General features: G+C 41.7%; 1 protein-coding gene across 2 annotated transcripts in view; it reads right to left on the bottom strand.

The window, feature by feature from the left end:
• The window catches only part of LOC122816798 (C-Jun-amino-terminal kinase-interacting protein 3-like), an 855,263-nt gene that overhangs the window by 593,867 nt on the left and 234,069 nt on the right, over window positions 1–27,327 (bottom strand). For both annotated transcript variants that reach the window (XM_044089825.1, XM_044089824.1), the window contains exons 3-4: window positions 25,111–25,259; window positions 24,835–25,006 (exon numbers count right to left, since the gene is read on the bottom strand). In XM_044089825.1, coding sequence (XP_043945760.1) covers window positions 24,835–25,006; window positions 25,111–25,259 — 321 coding nt within the window. The remainder of the gene's footprint in view (window positions 1–24,834; window positions 25,007–25,110; window positions 25,260–27,327) is intronic.

Consider the following 27,327-nt stretch of genomic DNA (forward strand, 5'->3'; position numbering starts at 1 on the left):
GCTAAGGCACCTATTGTCATAGGTGCCATGTCATCTGAGAAAACAATACTGTACTTTGACTTGTAAAGCGGATGAACCCAACAACAGAACACACACACACATGTATATATATATATATATATATATATATATATACATATATATATATACATATATATATATATATATACACATATATATATATATATATATATATATATATATATATATATATATATATATATAGGTCTAGGACTTCACTGAAAGCACATTTCACTGGAAGGCAAATGACTAGCATTTTCCTCACTGTAGTGCGACCCTGGAGTTAGAATATATAGTAAGGGGGGTGTGGGGGGTGTACCCCCCACATAGTTTGGAAATATATTAAGTTTAGAAAAGAGTAATTTATTGTAAAATTGCAAGTATCCATGTGTATAGTTCAAAATATTTAAAATAGGTAGGGGGCTATGACCCCCACACCCCACAATGTGGGGGGGGTGCCCCCCACACCCCCTTTACTATATATTCTAACTCCAGGGTCGCACTACAGTGGGGAAAAGGCCATATATAAATTTCAGTGAAATGTGTTTCAGTGAATTGAGCTTTCACTGAACTGTGCACAGTGAAATGTGTTTCAGTGAAATGTGCTTTCAGTGAATAGTCCTAGACCCATATATATATATATATATATATATATATATATATATATATATATATATATATGTATATACAGGGATTTTTTTGTAAGGAAGAAGGTGTTACACATATGTTGCATCATTTGGGTCAACCCCCACCCCACCCAGTCCCACCCAGTCCCACCCCCTACCCTGCCCTGTGCCGACCCCCTCCCCAAATACTTCTTCACAGGTTCATAGGTTGGTACTAGGCTATCAGCCCTAGGGCCTATACAAGCCTAGCCATAACAATTCCCTGGCTATTTCTTCCCACACTATTTACTTCCCTGGACCCCTGTCTAGCAGGGCAACTGACATGATCCCCGGGGTTAATTTCCTTTCTCCCATCCAATCATCAAGGTTCCTTTTGAAGAGGGCCAGAGAAGCATTCTGCTTGACATGTATGGGCAATCTATTCCAGAGTCTGGGGAGTCTCTGGGTCAGGAACCTATCCCTCCAGCATATTTTGTTTATTGTGATGACAAGGTTTAGATCCCTGGAGCGTGTGGCTCTGAGTGATTGGGATTTCTTTAAGTGTAGCATGTCCAACAGCTCTGGGTTTGACATGGCCTTATATGTTAAGCAGAGATCGCCTCTGAGTAGACGATATGCGACAGAGTATAGCTGGAGTTTTTTAAGGCGGTCAGCATAGGGCATCTGCTTTAGGCCTGTGATTCTTTTAGTGAGGTATTTCTGCTTCCTTTCCAATTGTTGCAGATGTCTTGAGAGGTACATACCAAATGGGGTGTTGTATTCTATAATGGGTCTAATGAGGGATGAGTACAGTGGGACAATGACCTCCTTTTTTCTGGATGAAAAGCCCTTAGTGATGAGATGTGCCAAATAGAAGGATTTCCTGACTGTTGTGGCGATGTGGTTATCAAAGGTGAGACCACTGTCCACCTGTGTCCCTAAGTCTCTTATTACACTTTCGGTGTTTAGTGTACTGCCACCTATATGGTAATTCACGGATACATGTTTTTTCCCAAAGGGGATAACTATACATTTCTTGGCATTAAGCTTGAGCCCGTGGCTCTGGCACCAAGCATCTGTTTCTGTAAGGCCCTTTTGTAGAGTATCCACATCATTTGGGGATTCAATAATGGCTCCCAGTTTGCAGTCATCTGCAAACTTTGTTAGCCAGAATCCCTTAGTGTTGGCCTGTACTTCAGAGAAGTAGATGCCAAACAAGAGCAGTCCCAGGACTGAACCCTGAGGTACTCCACTTGTCACTTGTCTGGAGCTGGATTTGGAGTCGGCTACTTTTACAGTGTGGGTTCTTTCAGTAAGCCAGTTAGCAACCCATTGGGTGACATAGGGATTAATGCCCAGTTTAGTAAGTTTATCTATGATTCCAGAGTGGGGGATGGTGTCAAAGGCCTTGGCAAGGTCTAGATAGGCTGTGTGGACCACCTTACCCTTGTCCATGGCTCTGGAGACTGATTCGAAGAAGTCAATCAGGTTCAGGAGACAAGATCGGCCCTTCATGAACCCAAACTGGGTGGGGTCCAGTGTTTGGCCAATGTCTTTGTTTATAAGTTCCATAATAATACGCTCCATGGCCTTGCAGATAAGGCCTGTCAGACTGATGGGACGGTAGTTTCCAGGATCCAAGGTGGATCCCCCCTTGTGGAGTGGGATGACTGTAGCTGTGCGCCACTCAGTGGGCATGAAACCTGAGGTGAGGCTATGATTAAACATGACACTTAGGTGAGGTGCCAGTTCATTTTGTAGTTCATGTAGTACACAGCCCGGGATGTCATCTGGTCCCATGGATGCTGTATTCTTAGCTTTGGAGAGTGTGTTTTTTACCTGTGTGGCCATTATTACCGGAATTTGGCAATCTTCCGGTATTGAGATGGGCCATTTAGGGGGTGAGAGGGGGTGAAGTTGGCACTGAATCGATCTGCCAGGATATTGGCAATATCCTTAGGATCAGTATATTTAATGCCATTATGTTTTAGCTCAGAGCAGATCTGAGCATTGCCATTTAGATTCTTGACATAGTTATAGAATGCCTTGTGGTTGTCTTTGGAATCTTTGGCAATTTTATTTTCGTAACTAGCTTTGGAGGATTTTATGAGGGATATCAGTTTCTTTCTGAGGCTTGTAAGGGAGTTTTTTGCATCCTGCAAATCCTCTTTCATGAAAAAATAAATAAAACCTTCTCTGTTAATAATTCAACAACTGAAGTTACTTCTCACAGCAAATTAATAAGCATGATAGTGGACAGTAATGTTAAATTTTACCTGCAGTCCTGCATTATCCTTGTGCTGACGGGTCCACCTGTCCCACACAGTTATTTTGTTTTGAAGAGCTCCTGTTATATCCTTTACTCATGGGGTTCCAAATGAAATATCTCGATATTCAATATATGACAAAACAGGTTAAAATTTGAAATTGAAGTGTACTGTGTTGCAAAAATATTATTATGCGGCGGTAGCATTGTTACCTCACAGCAAGAGGTTCTCCCGTTTAATTCTCAGCTTGGCTTGGGAGTGCCTTCTGTGTGGGGTCTGCATGTGCTCCCCGTGGTTGGGTAGCGTTCGAAAGACATGTGTGCGTAAATGGGCATGCATTCGTTGAAGGTTGGGCGTCGAGCTGGCACCTCGGCGTTTCGTAAAAAATCTACTGCCAATCATTAGTGGACTGGAGTTCCACTGTGGCGACCCCTTACAGGGAAAAAGCCAAAAGACCAACAACAACAACAACTGTGTTGCAAAAATCCCACAGCTGTAATTTAGAAACAACCGAAATGAGGGCCTGGCCTGATGGTGAAAGGCTTGGCAAGTTTCTGGACAAAAGGTCAAGGCTTGCAGGCAACAGATATCCATAGCAGGGGTCAAGGTGACTGGCAAACCAGTTATGCTCACTGGGGAAATATGAATTAATGCAGAGTCCCATCACTTCTATGAGCAGCTTTACTTAGAAGTCTTTTGCTTGATGATTTTGAGAGTAAGATGAGTGAATTCTTTGAAAAAGTGAACTCTCTTCTGTCACTGGAAAAGTGGAGTAGAGTTCACTCTACAATTTTTCAAGGGGAGGTGTGCAAGGTGGTAGATGGTATGCTTTGTGGTGAAGCCTGTGACCTGGATGGGGTAACTGTATAAAAGCCTTGTATCACATTTTCCATGGGTTGTTGAATATTTTTAGATCTTTCCAGACTTGCAGGATGATTAACCTTCTCTTGTACATCTACCATAATAATGGTGATCTCTAAATCCAGGAAAGATTCCTTAGTGGTCACTGGTTGCAAATCATTGCCTGGGTTCTCTTATTAATGTGGAACTTTATGTATATGTTAAAGTCCTACCACAGCAGATTAAATCTCTTCTGTCAAAATTTATCTTTCCAACACAGGCTGGGTTTGTACTAATTTGGAAAACTGAGGATATCTTAAGGACAGTGCTCCTTTACATCAAGACTGCAAGGGATAGTTGAGCCTGCTCTGGTGGTTTTAGTTGACTTTGAGAAAGTTTTCAGCTTGGTTAGAGATAGTTCTTTGAAGATAATCTTCCAATCTGTGATTATCTTGCAATGAAGCCTCCCTCCTCAAGTACATGTTTAAGTAATGGTTTATTGCCTAGTCCCTTTAGTTTGTACAAGGGCACTTGCTAGGGTTGTCAATTTTCTCATTCTTTTTACTTTTGACTGTATGACCCCTTAATAGGTTCCATCAGTACATTTATGGGCAATCCATGTGTGGGATAGTACGGGCTGTACTTATGAATGACTGTTTAGTCCTTACGCAGAACCCAAGAAAGGATCTCACTGAGATAGCTGGATGCCTGGATTACCAAAAAGCTTTGATATCATTTCTGGGCAGTGTCTCAACAAAGCCAACACATAGATATTTGTGGTCAACTCACAAACTGAGACTGAAGGATAAGGGTCTGGATGCCCCCCTTTATATGGCCACAGTCCCGTCCCAGATATTTAGTGTTATACTTACATCATCATGTGAATTTTATGATAATATTGGATGCAAAGATTCACTTCTCAAGCTTTACTCTCAAGGTGCACCCCATTGACATCCATGTCTGAAAAATATAAAGAGGTTATGATTGGAGACCAGATCATAATCTTCAATGTTGTAATCATTTTTATGAATTAGAGTAATATTTAAGAAATTATCCCAGGTTTTCAGCTTTTGTCCCCTCAGTACTTGTTTTCTCCAGAATTCTTGATCAAAGAAATTAAGATGCATGTCCTATTTCTCATGCTAAGAATGAGCATCCTCAGGACTTTAGAGTATAGGAAAATTATTGATTCTGCTGTCAGTATTCATTCTATAGTTGTCTAGAAAGTGGAGAACAGAGGGTAGAATGAGTGTAAGGAGCAGAAAGCATACATATTTGTCAGAAAAGAGTCACAATATTTCACATTGAGACAGACATATAATTAATGGCACAAATGATGACAATCTCAGATGAAAAAGTGGAGATATGTAACATACAGTATGATTTGTGAATGATCTGAAATGTGAAGAGCCCCAGTCACATGGAAAATTTAAAGCAGGTATGCACTCAGTACTGCTTGCTCTCACTTAATTATCAATTACTGAAAACATCATGTCGTAGATAAGTACTGCATAATATTGTGCTTTACAAAATTTTCAAAATTGAAGAATATCAACTGCAAGTTAATAACGACCTCTACAGCCTACAAAACTGATGTAGTCTCATAAAACAATCAGTCTTTATTCCTTAAGCCAATGGCATTTTAAATAAAATTCCAAACTTTTTGCATATTTTCATCAAATGAAGTCTCCCTAATTTGTTCTTTGCTTTGAGAGTCAATGGCCGATCTTCATCCTCATAGCAGCCACAAATTAACGTATCTTGCAGGATCGAAGCGTGTGAGTGGAGGGCTAACCAATCTTATGAAGAGAAGTGCGGAAACAGTTCTTGTAAGTAATGATACTCTCATTGGAGTAACAGTTAGATTAATTTGCAAAAAGCCACGTTAGCACTCACTTGATGAAACTGGAATACAACTAAGAGCATGCAATAGTGGCTGCAGTTTTTTGGACTGTTTGTCAATGAGGTACTGATGGAATCCATAATTACATCTCTTTCTAATAACTGTAGTTTTCTACAGATGCCCCTAATTTCCTTTTCACCACAGGATAAATAATTATGCACATCCTTGGGTCATTGCTTTTGTTCAATTATGCATGCCTGTTGTGTAAATGTGGCATTGTCACAGTCAAGTAGCCTTCTAGACATTGATTCATGAAGTTTTGTGTAAAACACAGTTGGATCCTTGCTGTGAAGCAACACGCCACTGAACTGGAGATTTTGCACAGCCATTGTAGCCATCTCATAATAGTGACCTGGATTTGTTTGCCTTTCTTTGAAAACTTGAACGAGCATTTGCTTTGCACAAATCAATGTTGTGATCTTGCAATTCCAAGCTTAATTCTGACAGTTCTTCAAGGGTGTCACACATTAGGCCAAGATCTAGCACAAACTCTGTTGACGTGATTTTTTTTGCAAACCCTCTTACATACACTGCTTCGTATGATCACGTGATGGACATTGTTTGGCTTCCTCAAAATGTTTGACCAGAACTTCGTACTTTTCCCAAACTGCAGACACGGTACAGTAACTTGATGCCACCCATTGTGTGCTTAAAATTCGACCAGTTTTTAGCATCTGAGTGTCCAGCTCTTTTGCACACATCTGTAATTCTCTGTTATTTTTTAGTGAGGAATGGTATAGCATACACTACCGCCCTCCTAGCCTTCCTTGATACAGTTAACCGGGCACAGGATGCTGATAAAATAATTGCTTCACTTTTCCTTGACCTCTCCAAAGCTTTTGATACCATTTCCCACACTATCCTACTCTCTAAACTATCCACCCTCCACATTTCTCCCCCTACCCTACAATGGTACACCAGCTATCTCTCCAATAGGCAGCAATCCACTAAATGGCAACAGTCTTACTCTCCCTTCCTCAGTACATCCACAGGGGCACCCCAAGGCTCCATACTTGGTCCTCTCTTATTTAGCATCTTTATTAACAACTTTCACACCACTCTCTCACAATGCTCAGTAATCCAGTATGCTGATGACTCTACAATAATATGCACTGCAAATTCCAGCTCTGAACTCCAGCAAATTACCCAGAATGCCCTCACATCTACTGAATTTTGGATGCTTAACAATCATCTTGCCCTAAATCCAAAAAAAACTAAACTAGTAATTTTTACTCCTAGGAAAACCACTCCATTTGATAAAAAACTCTTCACTATACAAGCCCAAAACAATACCACTATAGAAGTTGTCCCACACACTAAATTACTAGGCATTATTATAGATGAAAACCTTAACTTTAACCTACACATAAACAATAACATCAAAAAACACACCAAAAGCTTGGTATGCTCTACAGGCACCAATACTTTCTTAGCCTCTCTACTAGACAAACCCTTGCAACTACCTTTTTATTACCCTCTCTCCTTTATGGTGCCCCTCTCCTCACTAATATCCAAAATTCTACAAAATCCAAACTTGCTATGTGTTACAACAGAATAGCAAAATTTGCCACCAAGGCCACATTCTCATCCCACCATTGTAAGTCACTGAAACAATTAGGGTGGCTGGAACTCCCCCACCATCTCTCATTCACCCAACTAACTACTGTGCACAATATAATCTACAGACCCACAGACTGTCCTGCTCTCTCAACTCTACTTGCCAAATACCATTCCAGCAGGGATCTAAGATCTGAAAATCATCTACTTCTAAAAGTAGATAAGCCCACCTTATCTGCTGGTCAACTCCTCTATGCCTTCACCATCGCCAAACTATGGAACTCACATCCGCCTTCTATAAGAAACACAGGCAGCACCACTACCTTCAAACAAATGCTGAAAAATCATCTCAACTCTTCCTGGCTATGTTCCTGCTCTATAACCTAACCTCTTCACTCTCCTTATATGATTACTAAACTCCTATGTCTTTTGCTACTAGTGACTGATGATATTTTCTCCATATTTATTTTTATCTTCACTTGTTGATTCTGGTACAATAATACTGATCTCTATTTATACCAATCTGATTGAATTCATTGAATTCTGGTTTAATGTATATTTTCTGTATATATTGCTGTAATCAAACAAACTAGATTCCTGCTTTTATATATATATACTGTATATGTTACTATATTTACTGTCTGTAACACTGCTTCTGCTTCTGTACTAATTAATGTTTATATTTTTTCTGCATCTCGTTGGAACTTTGCTCCCCGGGCCTCCACTGAAAATGGGCTCTTTTAGGCCCAGTGGACTTATCCCGGTAAACAAATGCAATAAATAAATAAATAAATAAATAAATACAGCTTATCAAGGAACACCTTAAATCTGTTAATGCCGGAAACTTGTTTGAATACATCCCCAACACAGAGTTCCAATCTATGACTCATACAGTGCCAAAAGATAACTGATGGAAACTTGTCTGTCATTAGCTTCTGAACACCACTTTTACATCCTGGCATAATGGCTGCACCATCACATGCAACACAAACCAAGTTACATTTCAAGTAATCCTCTGTTAAACCATGAGATTTAAGGCACTCAAGCAAAGAATTAAAAATCCCTTCCAATTTGTGTTTTGCAATTCAATTAAGTCCAAAAATAAATTTACTGCTGAGTTCATTCCGCTGTTAGCAAGACAGGTATGAACATAAACAATGAGGGTTGATTTGTTGCTCAACATCGTTAACTCATCAATAATTAATGATATTTTGGTATTGGATGTGATAATCTGTTTTGTAGGAATTTTTCTCATTTCATCGCTTATGTGAGTAACGATGTTGATGCATGCATTACTAGAATGAAGAATGCGTCCCATATCAACTCCATTTAGTTGTAAATCAATTTCAGACTCAAAATTATGAAAGCTTTGTTTTTTTCACCATTTTACAGGCAGTACGAAAATGTTCAACGTGTCAGTTTTTTTTTTTTGCCTGGGCCTTCAAAACCATCTGCTCCGAATCTGTTTGTCTGATTCTTCAAGAAGCTTTGTGGCAGCTTTGTGACTCACAGATTCCTTGTGGTCGAATATTTTTTTTCACAGGGATGTTAACTGTTGCTGTCGACTTTCACCGAAGGAAGTTATCAAGTATTTGGTCCATTCCTTTGCAATTTTGAGACCCTTCTTAGTCTCTACGCCAAGACCCCCCATACTACGGTACGTTTTACATCCAAGTTTCTTACTGCGAATCAACAGCCAGCTGTACTTACTGCAGTAGTCATTTTTCTGGTCCAAAGTCCAGCAGTCAGGCCAGTCTGTGTCACCAGCAGCCTCATGAATGGCATTACTACATGAAGCAGAAGCAATACTTAGTAAGGATTCCACCTCTATAGCACCATCTGGCTCATCTGCAACATTACTGCTTGAAGCACAAGCAACATTTGGCATTGACAGTGTAGACACCATCCTAATAGTGTCACTACAAACTGTGAGTTTTGGATCATCCTCGCTCAGTCATGGTCGTTTATTTATAAGACGTCCTGTCCCAGAAAAGTAACTAGTAATTTTGGCCATCACTAAAGGGTAAATGGTCTAGTATTTAGCAACGTGCTTATACATTTGCGTAGAATTCAGTGACTCACTGAAGTATATTCTTGACTTCAAACAACAGGACAATAAACTCTTCTGACAATGAAGAAGCTATTAAATGTAATCAGTGCTCTACCAAAATTGTATTGGTTGAGAGGTAAGAGTCCCGACCCACACTGTCATCAAATGCAGCCTAATCAGTAACACTGCTGTACGTGTAGAATGAGAAGTACTGACCTTCATAGTACAGGAGCTGTATATTATATAGCTGCTTATATAAATTATATTTATTTTGATGATTTACAACATTCCAAACATTTGCTTTAAAAGTTGGATCTCGGAACATTCATAATAGCACCTTTTTGCTGAAGAATCTAAAGTAACTGGAGATAAAATTTAAGAAATAAGCTAGATAATGTTACAGTTGTATGCTGCTGTATTAAATTATCTATAGCCTACAGGCTACAGCCAACCCTCCCCCCAACGAAAGAATTACATTTCACAGATTTAAAAAAAGTGACAAAGTCTTCTGAGCTTCTGACAAAAAAAATCTTAATGGAGTAGGCAATAAGTATGTAAAACACTTTATATTCAACTTTCTGCCCTATCACCCTTCTACCATGTCCAAACTGACATACTGTTAAAGGATAGGCACAACTAATTTCTTGCATACTTTTATTCTCCCTATTAATACCTTTATCTCTTTACCTCTCTACTAAATTACTAATGACATAATCTCATCTCCTTCCCACTCTTTACCATTTCAAAATTATATTTTACGTTTAAAATCGTTTTTTCTCTAAAAACTGCATTTTACCTGATTTTGGCCTAGCACTCAAGTGTGGGGTCATTTATTGCACTGTTGTGATTATTTTGCTGCTTGTGTATCTCTGCTACCTTTAAACTACAACAAAAAGAAAAAAAAATCTTGCTTTTTTCCCACTTTCTGAAAGTTAAGAAAGTTCAGTTACAGATTTGCTGTTCTGAACTGTTTGGAAGTTTCTAGAAGGCCAGTGCTTGCTTGGGCTAAAGGGAAGTCTCTGTGTTCACCAGTGGGAGTGGTTAACACTGAACAGCCTGCCTGTCCCTGGAGGAGTGGTTACTACCTAGAAGCACTAGTTTTATTGGCCATTTTGGGTCAATTCTAAACTCCTTGATCTCTCTCTCTCTTAAAACCAGACTGCCTCGTGGTTTTGGCGTCTTTTCAGGCTTGCTAGTTGTTGCTGAAGCACCTACCAAGAGGAGAAAATGCTGAGAGAAGAAAATGAGCCACTTTTGTGATTTTAAGTATTTTCTTCTGATTTTTTGTTAAGTTTTACTGCTTTGCCACCTACTTTTTGGCATTTTCCGGCTTGCTAAAGTTTATATCTGTAACAGTAACAGTACTTGGAACACATCTAGAGCCTGTTTACTGCATTCATTTCCTGTGTTGCACTTAATTTAAAATTGTTTTTTTCTCTAAAAACTGCATTTTACCTGATTTTGGCCAAGCACTCAAGTGTGGGGTCATTTATTGCACTGTTGTGATAATTTTGCTGCTTGTGTATCTCTGCTACCTTTAAACTATAACAAAAAGAAAAAAAAAAAAAAAAAAAAAATCTTGCTTTTTTCCCACTTTCTGAAAGTTAAGAAAGTTCAGTTACAGATTTACTGTTCTGAACTGTTTGGAAGTTTCTAGAAGGCCAGTGCTTGATTAGGCTAAAGGGAAGTCTCTGTATTCACCAGTGGGAGTGGTTAACAATGAACAGCCTGCCTGTCCCTGGAGGAGTGGTTACTACCTAGAAGCTGTAGTTTTGTTGGCCATTTTGGGTCAATTCTAAACTCCTTGATCTCTCCCTCTTAAAACCAGACTGCCTCGTGCTTTTGGCGTCTTTTCAGGCTTGCTAGTTGTTGCTGAAGCACCTACCAAGAGGAGAAAACGCTGAGAGAAGAAAAGGAGCCACTTTTGTGATTTTAAGTATTTTCTTCTGATTTTTTGTTAAGTTTTACTGCTTTGCCGCCTACTTTTTTGGCATTTTCTGGCTTGCTAAATTTTATATCTGTAACAGTAACAGTACTTGGAACACATCTAAAGCCTGTTTACTGCATTTCCTGTGTTGCACTTAATTTAAAATCGTTATTTTCTCTAAAAACTGCATTTTACCTGATTGTGGCCTAGCACTCAAGTGTGGGGTCATTTATTGCACTGTTGTGATTATTTTGCTGCTTGCGTATCTCTGCTATCTTTAAACTACAACAAAAAGAAAAAAAAAACAAAAAAAGATTCTTGCTTTTTTCCCACTTTTTGAAAGTTAAGAAAGTTCAGTTACAGATTTGCTGTTCTGAACTATTTGGAAGTTTCTAGAAGGCCAGTGCTTGCTTGGGCTAAAGGGAAGTCTCTGTGTTCACCAGTGGGAGTGGTTAACACTGAACAGCCTGCCTGTCCCTGGAGGAGTGGTTACTACCTAGAAGCTGTAGTTTTATTGGCCATTTTGGGTCAATTCTAAACTCCTTGATCTCCCTCTCTTAAAACCAGGCTGCCTCGTGGTTTTGGCATCTTTTCAGGCTTGCTAGTTGTTGCTGAAGCACCTACCAAGAGGAGAAAACGCTGAGAGAAGAAAAGGAGCCACTTTTGTGATTTTAAGTATTTTCTTCTGATTTTTTGTTAAGTTTTACTGCTTTGCCGCCTACTTTTTGGCATTTTCCGGCTTGCTAAAGTTTACATCTGTAACAGTAACAGTACTTGGAACACATCTGGAGCCTGTTTACTGCATTTCCTGTGTTGCACTTAATTTAAAATCGTTTTTTTTCTCTAAAAACTGCATTTTACCTGATTTTGGCCTAGCACTCAAGTGTGGGGTCATTTATTGCACTGTTGTGATTATTTCGCTGCTTGTGTATCTCTGCTACCTTTAAACTACAACAAAAAGAAAAAAAACAAAAAAAAAAATCTTGCTTTTTTCCCACTTTCTGAAAGTTAAGAAAGTTCAGTTACAGAATTGCTGTTCTAAACTGTTTGGAAGTTTCTAGAAGGCCAGTGCTTGCTTGGGCTAAAGGGAAGTCTCTGTGTTCACCAGTGGGACTGGTTAACACTGAACAGCCTGCCTGTCCCTGCAGTAGTTGTTACTACCTAGAAGCTGTAGTTTTATTGGCCATTTTGGGTCAATTCTAAACTCCTTGATCTCTCTCTCTCTTAAAACCCTACATACAACTCTCTTTTTGCGTGGTTTTGCGCACTGAGCAGCGTCGGGCAGCGCCGCCTAAACAGGTTTAAACTATTCCAGGCTCCACAAAGTCTGCTCTTCACTTTTTCCCTTAGAACTGTTCAAACTCTCAAAGTAATCACTCTATTCTCTTTCTAAAGCCCTGCACCTACTCAGCTCTTATAAGGAAACACTAACTAACTAAAGCACTACACCCTCCTTGACTTCTCATAAGTATTAGACTCCCAATTGGTCCTTCCTGATCAAGTGAAAAATCAGTTCCCTTCCCTAATCTGATCAGTAAAAAACAGTTCCCTATACTAATCTGGTATGTCCAAGGGTCAGTTTCAAGGTTACTCTCCAGTCCAGCTGGTGAATCTGGGAATTTTGAGGCAATGTTACAATTGCCTTATGTACACAGACAACCCTCTCCTCCTTCCAACAAGCTCTAATACATGTGAGAGATGCAGTTACACAGCCAAACTGGAGGCAGAACTCTCTCAACCCAAGACTGGCACAGTCAGTCAGGAGGAAAAGGCAACCACCCACACCACAAATCCAGTCTCACACAGACCTATTGCATCTGCATACCCAACACATAAACACACAAAAACATACTCGGAGGCTCTAAATAAAAATCGGCCTAAACAGCAAAGACCTCCTAAGCAGATATCCAAGCAACAGCCACCCCTCAACAATACCCACAAATCACATATCTCACAAAATCAGTGTGCCTTACAGTCACAGCCCATAAGGCCAAACAACACACAAAATACACTTGTTATAGGGGACTCTATTGTCCGGCACACTGACGTCCCACTCACCAGACTGAACAAGGAGAAGGTCACTGTAAGCTGCCTGTCGGGTGTCAGGATCCGCCACATAACGCAAGCACTCAGGTCACTCCAAAGCAAGTACAGGTATGACTCCGTCATTGTCCATGCTGGTGTGAATGACCTGAGACGTACCTCCCTGGACTACATGAAAAGAGACATAGAAGAGCTCTCTGACCATGTAGCCCAGGCTGGTATGTCCTTGACCTTGAGTAGCATCTTGCCCTCACCAAGAATGATGCCACAGTATAAAGACAAAATGATCAGTTTCAACAACTGGCTAAAGTATTGGTGTCATTCAAAGGGGATCCAGTGTCTGTCAGCCTGGGATGACATGCTCAACAAGCCACGTTGCTTTGCTAGGGACGGCTTGCACCTGTCATCCTTAGGCTTTCGTATACTGGCCAAGGCTCTTGCCACCCCCATAGTGCCTTTTTAGGCAAGGCTCAAAGGACAAACCCACCTCCATAGACAACCCAAAGATAAAAAAACTAAAGGTAATGCTACTCAATGCCAGAAGTCTAAACCTCAAGATGCACGCACTCGAGACTCTCCTCAGTATGGAGGAAATCGATGTCTGTGCAGTAACAGAAACCTGGTTCAAGACTCCTGAAAGCACCCCAGCACTACCAGGTTATAACTCATACCATGCGTTTCGGCCCTAAAACTTGGACCGAAGCACAAAAGGAGGGGGAGTATCTATATTCATCAAAGATACCTACACCTCCAGGTTAGTGGCACTGCACGAAGCATCGGAAAACATCCATGTGCAACTAACAGCAGGCAAAACTGACTTTCAGTTTGTAGCCTGCTACAGAACACCCTCTCTATTACAGGAACCCCATTTGGCATTCCTGAGAACACTGGAGAATATGAAGGTCTCTCCAAACACTATGTTATTGGGTGACTTCAACTACCCAAACATTGACTGGGAAAACTACTCAAGCCTAAACACCCTCGCCCAACGGTTCCTTGAATTTATAAACTCTAACTCAATGGAACAACTGGTCACCACTCCTACAAGAGGGAACAACATATTGGACCTGGTCATCACCAACATGGGGACTCTATGTTCCACACCAGAGGTAAACCCCTCATTGGTAAGATCAGACCATAAACAAATTTCCCTGGACATTCATATCCTGTCCCCACCCCCAGCCAAGGAAATCACTGTAAAGAATTTCTCCAAAGCCAACTTTGCACTTCTCAAGACTGAGGTGGAATCCTTCAAAGCCCCTGGGCCAGAGGATAATACAGCCCAATCCGCAGAATCCTTTACAAATACATTCTATGAGCACCTGCAGGAATGCATGGATCGTGCTATCCCAAATAAAACCAAGACTCACTCCTCCAAAAACAGGAGACCGGTCTGGTGGACCCCGGCCATAAATAAGCTATACAACAGAAGGAGGAAGCTACTACATGATGGAGTAAAATCCCAAAAAGGGAAGGCATCTCTGATCAGTATTAGCAAGAAACTTCGATCCCTCATAAAATCATCAAAGGCCAGTTTCGAAAGAAAAATTGCCCTAGACACTAAAGATAATCACAAAGCCTTCTTTAGTTATGTCAGAAACATGGGCAGAAACTCCCAGATATGCTCTGAATTGTTGCATAACGGTACAAAATATACCAAACCTACAGACATAGCCAACATCCTGGCAGACAGATTCAGTGCAAACTTCTCCCCCCCTTCCCCCCCAAAGGAGTAAACGCCTATCTCAACTGAATGTAACCTCCCTGACATCACAGACGCACAGGTGAAAGCTGCCCTCTCCAAAGCAAAAAACACAGCATCTATGGGACCGGACGGTGTCCCAGGATGTGTCTTACACGAGCTCCAAGAAGAACTGAACCCTCACATTAAGTCACTGTTCAAACTTAGCCTTACTACAGGATATGTACCCAAAGAATGGCGTACAGCTACAGTGGTCCCACTCCACAAAGGTGGTGCCACAAGGGACCCCGGAAACTATCGCCCCATAAGCCTGACTAATCTGGTCTGTAAAGCTATGGTGCGTATTATCATGGAACTCATAAACAAAGACATTGGGAGCCTCCAGACACTGGACCCTACCCAATTCGGCTTTGTTAAGGGCAGATCTTGCCTCTTAAACCTAGTTGATTTCTTTGAAACAGTTACCAAAGCCATAGATGAGGGCAAGGTAGTCCACACAGCCTACCTGGACCTCGCAAAAGCCTTCGACACAATACCCCACTCGGGCATCATAAATAAGCTTACCAGCTTAAATATCAACCCCTATATCACAAGATGGGTTGCAAACTGGCTCCGAGATAGAACCCACATGGTCAGAATCGCAGGTGCTATGTCCGAATCCAAACCAGTTACAAGTGGCATCCCACAGGGCTCGGTTCTGGGACCTCTCTTGTTTGGTATATACTTCTCTGAGGTTCAGGCTAACACAGGGGGGGGATTATGGCTGACAAAGTTCGCAGATGACTGCAAACTGAGGGCCATAATCGAATCTCCAGCTGACACAAGCATCCTCCAAAAGGGTCTCACAGAGACAGATGCTTGGTGCCAGAGCCACGGCCTCAAGCTAAATGCTAAAAAGTGCATAGTCATCCCCTTTGGGAAAAACAAGGTGCCCACAAATTACCACATAGGTGGTAATCCATTAAGTACGGAAGAAGTAATTAGAGATTTGGGGACCAACGTAGATAGTAATCTCTCCTTTGATAATCACGTTGCCAAAGTGGTTAGAAAGACCTTCTATATAGCCCACCTTATCACGAAAGGGTTCGCATCTAGATCAAGAGAGGTCATTGTGCCCCTCTGTCACTCATCAGGCCCATAATTGAATACAATGCCCCTTTTGGGATGTACCTTACCCGACACCTGCAGCAACTGGAGAGATCCCAAAAGTACCTCACCAAGAGGATCATGGGCTACAAACGGATGTCCTATGCAGCTCGACTAAAGAAACTCCAGCTCTACTCAGTTGCTTACCGCCTACTCAGAGGCGATCTATGCCTGACGTACAAAGCCATGTCAAACCCAGAATTAATGGACATGCTCCACCTCAAAAAATCCAAGCCCCTTAGAGCTACACGCTCCAGGGACCTAAACCTCAGCACAAAAATAAATAGGACATGCTGGAGGGACAGATTCATTTCCCAAAGGCTCCCCTCACTCTGGAATAGAATCCCAATTCATGTTAGACATAGCCCCTCGCTGACCCTCTTCAAGCGAAATTTGGACGCATGGATGGGAAATCGCAAATTCACCCCTGGGATCTCTCCTGTGTCCCTGCTAGACAGAGGCACAGTAAACTAATCTTAAAAGGGTACCTTCTGTGACCTACTTTACAGAGGCACAGTTGGCTAATCTAATAGGGAGGCGGAGGCCAAATACACTCTGGCTAGGCTTATAAATACCCTAGGGCAGATAGCCTAGTATCTACCTATGAACCTATGAACCTATGGACTCTGTTACTTTCCTGTCATGCTATAATACCAATTTTGTAGTCTGTACTTTATTTTAATTTCCTGGGCTAAATCAGTAAAATGGCCCAAACAGGCCAGTGTTCTACGGGTAGATATCTAAATGTATAATGTCATTTCCATTAGTGATACATACATACCACAAAACATTAAACATTCCAATACAGAACTGAGGACAGTCATCAACAGCCCCCCAAAACACACAGACCACAAGAATCTGGTTGACCCTGCCAGTGTATTAAAAAAAGAAAATCAACAGTCCCCAAAATACACTGCCTCCCTAGTATCTGTTTAACCCCTGCCTGGTTATAACCATGCAACCTATAAAAAGAAGAATCTATATGCTCGATATAAACTACATTTTTAATAAGTTTTGCAAGCCTTAATTTATCCATTTTTCCCTTCCAGACCAATGTCTAGTTAGGAACATTCTGGAACATTGCCATTGGACAGATTACTTGAACTGTTGAGGACAGCCAACTGTCTTACCTTCAGCTGTTATCTGGAATGCAAAAGCCACAACAAGGAATGATATATTATTAAGTCTGTGACAATGTTAGCTAATTTTAAGGCCCACATGTACATATGCTAGATTAGAGTTTATACGTTTGCTGCCATCTCAGTCATGTTACAAGAAGAAGCTGTGACACAGACAAATCAGGAAATATGCACGTTTCTACATTATACTGAGGAAGAGGACACAATATTAATGCATACATACAAATATTTCAAACATGGGCATTAATGGCCCTTCTAGCATGCCAATATACTAAAACAGTTGTTTCCATAATAACTGTTCAGGCTGTTCATAAAAATATCTTCATTAATGCTTGCTTTAATGTACATTGGTGGTCTATTCCATGTATCAGCTACTATCTCAGACAACTCCAAAGATTCCCAGAGGTGGTTGCCTCTAAAGGCCCAAAATACCCAAATAAGGTCATCTTAAATCTCTGTATGAGACACTGTGCAAGTTCAAATATTTTAGTCTTTCATAAGTGAGAGTGTGAGAATCAAAAAGTATAGTTGTGCACACTTACCATAAATATAGATGTTCAAGTGTATTCACTGTTGCAGTCATCACATTAGGGTTATCTGCCTGCAGGTAGCCCTCAGCCAAATGCCAGAGTCTTCAGATTCCTGCATCGGATGCTGTCTCTTCTTCCATGACGTCAGGTTGTAAGGGGTATAAAACATGCAGCCGACGCCATTACATCAGTTTTTCTTGCCCCAGATGTCAGGTGCCCCCACAATGGGAAGCAATTATATGTTATGGTACCCCTCCATCAAAAAGCAAATACACCAGAAAACTTAAATATACCAAACAAGAAGGAAAGGTAGAGCCAAGAGAAGTCAGGGAGCTGGAGGGAGGGTAACCAGGACTGCAACAGTGAATACACTCGAACATCTACATTTACGGTAAGTGTACACAATTGTACTATGTTCTTCGTGCCTCACTGTTGCAGTTATCACATTTGGGTTGATTCCCAAAGCTAAGGAAGGGAGGAGGAAGTTAGAGAGCATTAGGGCCAGCTATTACGTCCTGCAAGACTGCAGTGGCAAAACCAGCTCTGGATTCAGAAAAAAATAGGCATGTGGTAATGCTTGGTGAAGGTATGTACAGAGCTCCAGGTAGCAGCTTCTAGGATCTCCCTGGTAGGGACTCCTCTGAGAAAGGCTGCAGAGGTAGATGCAGCCCTGGTGGAATGTGATCTTATCCCCTGTGGGATAGGTTTTCCATGGTGCTTGTAGCAGAAATGAATGCAATGGTCTATCCATTTGGAAATGGTTTGCTTGGAAATGGCCTTCCGCTCTGCCCTGCAGCAAAGTCAACTAGCAGCTGTTCAGATTTTCTGAAAGGCTTAGTCCTGACCAAATAAAATCTAAGATGTCTGTGCACGTCCAGAGAGTGCAGTATTCATTCCCCTTTGTTTTGTGGATTAGGGAAAAAGTAGGCAAATGAATGGACTGATTTAGGGCCACACTAGACATCACCTTGGGCATAAAGAAATGATTAGTCCTGAGGGAAACCCTGTCCACATGGAAGATAATGAAAGGTTCCACTGCCATGAGGGCCTGTAATTCAGACACTCTTCTTGCTGAAGTGATGGCTAGAAGGAAGGCTGTTTTCCAAGAAAGGAATTTCAACTCTGCTGCTGCAGCTGGCTCAAAGGGGGGGAGAGTGAGCTTTTCCAATACAAAGTTAAGGTCACAGGCTGGAGTGGGGGCTCTCCTGGGGGTCTTAAATTGTTGGCTCCTCTAAGGAACTGTTTTAGCAGGGGGTAAGAGAAGAGGCGTGGCTCAGTATTATAATGAGCTGAAATGGCAGAGGCATGCATTTTAATTGAGGAGAAGGATAGGCCCTTGTGGAGCATTTCTGTTAAGAACTGAAGAATATGAGGTAAGCAGGGCACCGTTGTGCCCATCCCCTGAGTCTGGCTCCAGGAACAGTATCTTTTCCACTTTTCAGCATATGATTTTCTAGTATTAGGCCTCCTTGCCTCCAGAATGATGTCTAGCACCTGCTTACTGAGGGATGCTATTGGAGAGCTCAAGGAATTAGCCAGGCTGCAAGGTTCAAGGTTTGAAGCTGAGGGTGCAAAATCTGGCCCAACTGCTGGGACAGCAGGGAAGGGGTCTGAGGCAGGTGCTATGGTTCCAGCAGTGTCATACTGCGCAAGAGGGGATACCAGTGCTGGCATGGCCAGTCTGGTGCAATCAGTATTGTCCTTGACTTGTCCTGTTTGATCTTTAGCAGAACCTTCGAGAGGAGAGGCAGAGGGGGAAAGGTTTTCATAGGTAAAGGACGGGGCATCCACTTAACAAGCTTGGTTGTGGGGAATCCTTGTGCAGAATTTGTCCAATTTTTAGTTCTGAGGCAGGCAAACAGGTCTACCTCCGGAGTCCCCCATTTGTTCCTCAAGAGGATGAATATTTTTGGTTCCAGTTTCCATTCATGTGGGTCCATGAGATTTCTGCTTAAGCCGTCTGCAGTGAATTTAGCTTGCCTGGCAGGAATTGAGCTTGTAGGTGCACTTGGTAGCTCAAGGCTGTATTCCACAGAGTCATGGCTAGTCTGCAGAGAGGGTACGAGTGGGTTCCCCCCTGCTTGTTTATGTACCACATAACTGTGGTGTTGTCTGTCTTTACCAATAGTTGTCCTGGAAGAATGCAGTCTTTGAAGGCTGTCAGTGAATTCTGTACAGCTAACATTTCTTTTTAATTGATATGCAGGTGCATCTGTCTTGGGTTCCATTTGCTTTGAATGCACTGCCCTGCCAAGTGAGCCCCCCATGCATAGTCTAATGCATCTGTTGTTAGGGTTTGGGCAGCAGGGAGTAGAGTGAAAGGGAGCCCCTTGTTGTGGTAGCAGGCCTCTACCCACCAAAGGAACTCTGTCTTTATACAAGGAATCATAGGAATCATTGATTCCAGGTCCTGAGAATGTTGACACCATAGGCTTTTTAAATACTATTGTAGTTTCCTCATATGCAGTCTTACATATGGAATTAGTATAATGCAAGAGGCCATGAACCCCAGGGCTTGCAGATAGCTGGGGTTTTGTGCCAATAGTTTGAAGTAGGTTGTCAAATAAACTTGTTTCTCTGGAGTGAGGAAAGCCATCTGGGAAGTTGTGTTCAAGCTTGCTCCCTGGAATACAATCTGTTGGCATGGTACTAGGTGAGATTTCCTTTTGTTTATGGTGTACCCCAGTGAGGTTAGAAGTTTCTTTAAGAATGCCAGATGTTGTAATAGCAAGTCCTGGCTTTCTGCCTGAATCAGACAATCGTCCAAGTATGGGTATATCTGAATATTTCTCTGCCTGCAAAATGCAATGGCTGGAGCTAGACACTTTGTGAATGCCCTGGGCACAGTAGATAAGCCAAAGGGAAGTGCAGATAACTGATAGTGCATGGAGCCTGTCCTGAAGCGTAGGTATTTCCTGCAAGATTCTGTTATTGGAATGTGCAGGTAAGCTTCCTTTAAGTCTAAGGCTGCCAAACAGGCATCTTTGCATAGCATAGGAAGAAGCTGTTGAAGTGTTAGCATTTTGAATTTTGGGATTACCAGAAAGGTGTTTAGAATAGAGAGGTCCAGAATAGGACTCCAGGAGCTGTCTTTTCTGGGTATTAGGAAAAGTCTTGAATAAAAACCTTGTCCCATTTCTTCTGCTGGGACAGATTGAATAGCCCTGATACTTAGAAGAGAGAGAACCTGCTGTTGGGCCTCCGCTCACTGATTTGGGGGTAGATCTGGCCAACTGTTTGGAGTTGGTAGGGTGTGGAAGTGGAATCTGTATCCTTGGGAAACTATATTCAAAACCCATTTGTCCTGGGTAATGAGTTCCCAGTTTTTTGCATGCACGGCGAGCTTTCCTCCTAAGCTAGCAGGCAGGTGAGCAGGGCTTGGAAGGGTTAAGGTTAAGTCATTGTGTCATTTTTCCGTAGGGGGGTGGCTTACTACTCCCTGCTTTGGAAGTGGGAGCCCCCCACTGCTTAGGCCTGTGTGCAGCCTGAGACTGTTACCTAAGTGGTCTGCTGTTCCTGGGTTTGGACTGAGAAGGCCTGGAAGAGACTGGAAAGGACCAATTCTTTGAAAGCCAATGCCTACTAAATCTGGGAGGCTGTACTTGTAGGAAATCTTTAACAGTTTGCATAGATTTAGCTTTTTCCTCCATCCTTTTGAGGACTTCTTCTGCTTTGTTGCCAAACAGGCAGTCTTGGTTTAAGGGAGCATCCAGTAATTTAGCTTTAACATGATCTGGCAAGTTTTGCTCCTTAAGCCAAGCATGCCTTCTAAGTACAGACCCAGTTACAGCAGCCCTGCAAGATGCTTCTAAAGAGTCAAAACCACACTGCAAAGTATGTTTACCAACTTGTTCTGCAGAATGCATTAAATCCTGTAATTCTTTGTGTTCGGCACAGTCAGGAATCAACATAATATTCTGCTTAAGTAGTCCCATAATATGCTGCTGGTACTTTTAACATATGAAACTGGCAATTTAAAGCCCTAATGGCCAAAGTAGCAGAAGTGTATGCCTTCTTACCCCATCTATCTAAGGCTCTAGAATCTCTATCAGAAGGGGTAGGATTTTTGGCAGCAGTAGCCTTAATGTCTTTTGGTCCTTGGGAAATGGTCTCTGGATCAGCAGTAGGATTCTTGAAGAGGAACTTGTGAGAGTCAGGTACTCTGTAATACCTGTCAGGTTTTTTGGGAGCTGGAGGTAAAGTGTCTGGGGAAAGGCTAGATTCCAAGAAAGCATCATCTACAATGTCCAGAACAGGAGGGATAGCTAAAGGCCTGTGTTGGAGAAGGAGTAAGAATTCCCTAAGCCTCTTTTTGAAATCAGAGTAATCCTGGCTTTCCCAGCAGAAATGCTCCCTAAGAGTGTGCAGGTTTTCACCAAAAGAAAAATCTTCTGGAGGGGAAGCAGAGGGAATGGAATCCTCTACATCAGAATCCCCACAGGCAGATAAGGGCAAATCCTGGTAATCAGAAGGAACAGAAATATCACATTCCTGATCAGAAGAATCAGAGGGAAAATCAGTTCTAGGTCTCTTAGAGGGGGAAGGCTGGCTTCCCCTAATTAAGGTAATAAGGTCTTCAGCCATTCTAAGCATTTGTTTTTTAGGCATATGGGCCTGAGCATGCGGTTTGGATGTCGGTTTTCCAGGTGTGGTGCGAGTTTTAGGCTTGGATGAAGAAGGTGGCGTCAGTTTGAAATGGAATTCTGTAGGCCTGAATACACCCTCAGAAGCCAGTGCCTGCACAGCGGCTTCGGACCCATCCAAGGTAGAGATATCCACAGGTTTCATAGTCGAAGAAGCATCTCGCGGTATACTGCATTCCGAATGGGTCTCAGTAGAGGCCTGCGAATCTGAAGTAGCGGGTATCAGGGGCTGCGAAAGCACCTCATTGAGTACCGGCGGACTGGCGACTAGCTTAACAGAAGCGTCGTCGGCAGTTTTGGACCTATGCGGTCAGCCTCTGTCTTTATCTTTACATTTTTTTTCAGAATATCAGTAGTCAGATGTATTAACAAAGCCATTTCGGAGTACAGAGACTGAGTACGAAAATAATTTTCTGCAAAGATAGCCTGACGACGAATACAAGGCACAAAATGACAGCAAGGTACGTCGTGGTCTGGGCCTAAACAGGGGATGCAGTACGAATTAAAATCTTTATGAGGTATTTGCTTTCTACAGGTAAGACAATTGTTAACTTTTACTGAAATCAGTTGAAGCAAGAAAAAGGATCCCCAACGGGGGACTTATCTTTTTTGAAGACTTTGGGTCTGAAATTCGAAAACGAAAATTTCAGGTGTCGGCCGACCGGCACTTGTGAACTGCTTCTGCTTCGGGCACCGCACAGCAAGAAAGACTGATGTAATGGCATCGGCTGCATGTTTTATACCCCTGATGACCTGACATCATGGAAGAAGAGACAGCATCCGACGCAGGAATCTGAAGACTCTGGTATTCAGGCTGGCTGAGGGCTACCTGCAGGCAGATAACCCTAATGTGATGACTGCAACAGTGAAACACGAAGAACATCAGTTGGAAGCTGTAGTCTAAACAATGTCTTAGCACTGCAGACTACCACTTTAATCTGCTCTATGAGATTTCCACTAGCATCTATTTGGCTGTTTATTACTCTGATTCCTCATGGAAATGGCTTTTCAGACAGATTATTTTCATTAGAGAATAAACGTTTTCACAAAAATCCTGCTGAGCCCAGCTCAGAAGTAAAAACAGTTGTACATGCTTCAGAGTTCATTTACTTAAAATTTATTGTTATTTCTATGAACCATCCTGTAGACTAAAACCCGGACAGCCTCATCTGACTCCCCCTCATCTCCTCCCAAACATGGTAAGCTATATCCATACAGCTGGGAATTACACATGGATGGATCAAGGAACTCTACACTGTAAAACTGTACTCTGTCCTGATAAGAAGAGGTACAGAGTGCCATATGCCTACAAAGCAGAGGTGCCGTGAATGTCATCTCTGCTAATGTTAGTTGGAAAGTTGCATGCGGTGTCGTTAACATGCACCGAAAAGCATCCTACTCAGCATGAATGGCATTTTCAGGATCTGTCTTCCCCTTACTCATCAGTATTGACACTACAACCTTTAGCATAACCCCTGCTCAGTGACAGTGACAAACTCCCTCTTCCTTAAGTGTAACACAATGGCCCTTAAACACACATAGTACAACTATTGTATGTGTATAAATGTAAATAGAAATTTAACTGCACTGTGTTTATCTGGGACTTAATATAATACAATGTAATCAAATGGAGCTTTTCTACCCAGGCCTCTGCTGAAAATGGGTATTAGCCAGTCGGACTTTCCTAGTAAACAAGACAAACATAAATAAATAAATAGATAAATAAATAAATAAAAGTAAATATTGGGACTGTGAGACTGTAGACGGTGCAGCCACTGAATTCAGCCGTTCCTTTCCCTATGGTTGTTAAGTAAGAGAGATATGGGGGGGTAAAATACGGGATTACTGCTGTGTGATACGGTGTTTAAGTAAATGTGTGCTCTGTCATAGTGATCAACCCTTTATGAATTCGGGTGTTTGAGAGATGAATGTTCACTGGGAAGTTTCATATTTATAATACTTTTCTCTCTATGTCAAACATTAACTAGAACTCCTTTTTCTTTAGTCCAACAAAACCAACAAAAATATGCAACATGTCTGGTACAATATCTCTCGTAATCCTACATGCGTGCACGTGCAGACACACACACACACATACACACACACACACACACACACACACACACACACACACACACACACACACACACACATACTCTCCCACTATATATAATCAATTTATTTTTATTCAGCTGGGCAAGACACATTTTTAGTGAGACCAGGACAGAACAGGTCAAAAATACTCTGTGGACAACATTACCTGTTATTTATTCCTGAGTAGGTGGGTGACAGTATTTGTGTACAAATCCTCAACTAGTGTGTACATTTTCCATACTGTAGCACCTAAATGGAGCCTGACAACAGTGACAGCCTTGGAAATGTCATTAGTGTTATAGCATACAGTCTAGTAAAAACTATGCACATTTTATAATAAGCAAAGGATGTATTCTTTCATTCTTACCCAGCATCTTACTAACATATGGCTCAATATCCACATCTTGCAAATGTTGATGGGTATGTGCATGATAAAGTCGCAGCGTAGAATCTAAGCGAATTGAGACCCACACACCATCACCTATCCAAGCTAGCTGTCGCACCTGACTCTCCCTACGTGGGTGGGCATCAAAGGATTTCTGCAGGAAGGAAAACAGAGGCATGCTTAGTAAAACACTGTACTAAAACAAAGCATCAAGTGTGCATAAAGATTTTCTGCAAAGGTCTCTTGTCTGTTACCTACCTCAATCTGCATGGTCTTTGGTTGAATGACATGGACTTTGTTCTTGTAACCACACCATACTTTATCGTGGACAACTGCCATGCAACGGATGGAGTGATGTGGACGGCCAAGATCCATGAGATGGTAGTTGCTTAAGTCCCACTGGCGGTCTGCAGAAAGACAAAAATCAGCAAATTAGGATCTCAGAGAAGATAGACAATGCAAATAAATCTTGATTTATATTAAAACCATAAATAAAAAGCCTGTTAAAGAACTTTAATTTTTCAAAATCATTAAACCCAGATAATGTCTCTGTAACCCAGTGTGACCTATTCATCAGACTTACCAAGAAAAACAGAACAAGTACAAACTATCCAGCAATGTGGAACACAGCATTGATTTATTAAATAAGTAAAAAGCCTGGAATCCCTGCTCAAATATATAGATATGTTGTAAAGATGTGCATATTAAAGGATGGAACATACCTACACCACTCTTTAATAAATACAATACGTTGATGAGGTATATATCAATATTTGTTATGGTATGGCATTTGAAGTACAATGGATTAGCAAGGAGGAAGTAAGGATAGCTATGAAGAGGATGAAGAATGGAAAGGCTGTTGGCCCAGATGACATACCTGTGGAAGCATGGAGGTGTTTAGGTGAAATAGCAGTGGAGTTTTTAACCAGATTGTTTAATGAAATCTTGGAAAGTGAGAGGATGCGTGAGGAATGGAGAAAAAGTGTTTTGGTACAGATTTTTAAGAATAAGGGTGATGTGCAGAGCTGTAGTAACTACAGAGGGATTAAATTGATCAGTCACAGCATGAAGTTATGGGAAAGAGTAGTGGAAGCTAGGTTAAGAAGGGAAGTGATGATTAGTGATCAGCAGTATGGTTTCATGCCAGGAAAGAGCACTACAGATGCGATGTTTGCTCTGAGATTGTTGATGGAGAAGTACAGAGAATGTCAGAAGGAGTTGCATTGTGTTTTTGTAGACTTAGAGAAAGCATATGACAGGGTGCCTAGAGAAGAGTTGTGGTATTGTATGAGAAAGTCAGGAGTGTCAGAGAAGTATGTAAGAGTGGTACAGGATATGTACGAGGGTAGTGTGACAGTGGTGAGGTCTGCTGTGGGAGTGACAGATGCGTTTAAGGTGGAGGTGGGGTTATATCAAGGATCAGCTCTGAGTCCTTTCTTATTTGCAATGGTGATGGACAGGTTGACAGACAAGATCATACAGGAGTACCTGTGGACTATGATGTTTGCAGATGACATTGTGATCTGTAGTGAGAGTAGGGAACTGGTGGAGGAGACCCTGGAGAGATGGAGATATGTTCTAGAGAGAAGAGGAATGAAGGTCAGCAGGACTAAGACAGAATATATGTGTGTGAATGAGAGAGAGGATAGAGGAATGGTGAGGATGCAAGGAGTTGAGGTGGCGAAGGTGGATGAGTTTAAATACTTGGGGTCAATAATTCAGAGTAACAGTGAGTGTGGAAGAGAGGTGAAGAAGAGAGTACAGGCAGGATGGAGTGGGTGGAGAAGAGTGTCAGGAGTGATTTGTGACAGACAAGTACCTGTAAGAGTGAAAGGGAAGGTCTACAAGAGGGTAGTGAGACCAGCTATGTTATATGAGTTGGAGACAGTGGCATTGACAAAATGGCAGGAGTTTGAGCTGGATGTGGCAGAGTTAAAGAAGTTAAGATTTGCACTGTGTGTGACGAGGGTGGACAGGATTAGGAATAAGTATATTAGACGGTCAGCCAAGGTTGGAAGGTTTGGAGACAAAGCCAGAGAGGCAAGATTATGTTAGTTTGGACATGTGCTGAGCAGGGATGCTGAGTATATTGGAAAAAGATGCTGAGGATGAAGCTGCCGGGTAACAGGAAACGAGGAAGGCCTAAGATAAGGTTTATGGATGTGGTGAGAGAGGACATGCAGGTGGTTGGTGTGACAGAGCAAGATGCAGAGGACAGGAAGAAATGGAAACAGGTGATCTGCTGTGGCAACCCCTAACATGACAGCCGAAAGAAGAAGAAGATGATGATGATGATGGTATGGCATTTCTCATTGTAAGTAATTATGATGGAATTAACTAAAAATCAGTGAATTGTCTAAGTTCGACAATAAAAAGTAACAGTAAAAAGTTAACCAGATCACTCTGCAACTGAGACAACTGAAAAAGTCAGCTATTTACAGAATATGCATATGCTAATTTAATCAAGTTTACAAT

This window comes from Protopterus annectens, chromosome 12.part0, assembly GCF_019279795.1.
Source record: "Protopterus annectens isolate FY-2018-M chromosome 12.part0, PAN1.0, whole genome shotgun sequence".
Classification (NCBI taxonomy): domain Eukaryota; kingdom Metazoa; phylum Chordata; order Ceratodontiformes; family Protopteridae; genus Protopterus; species Protopterus annectens.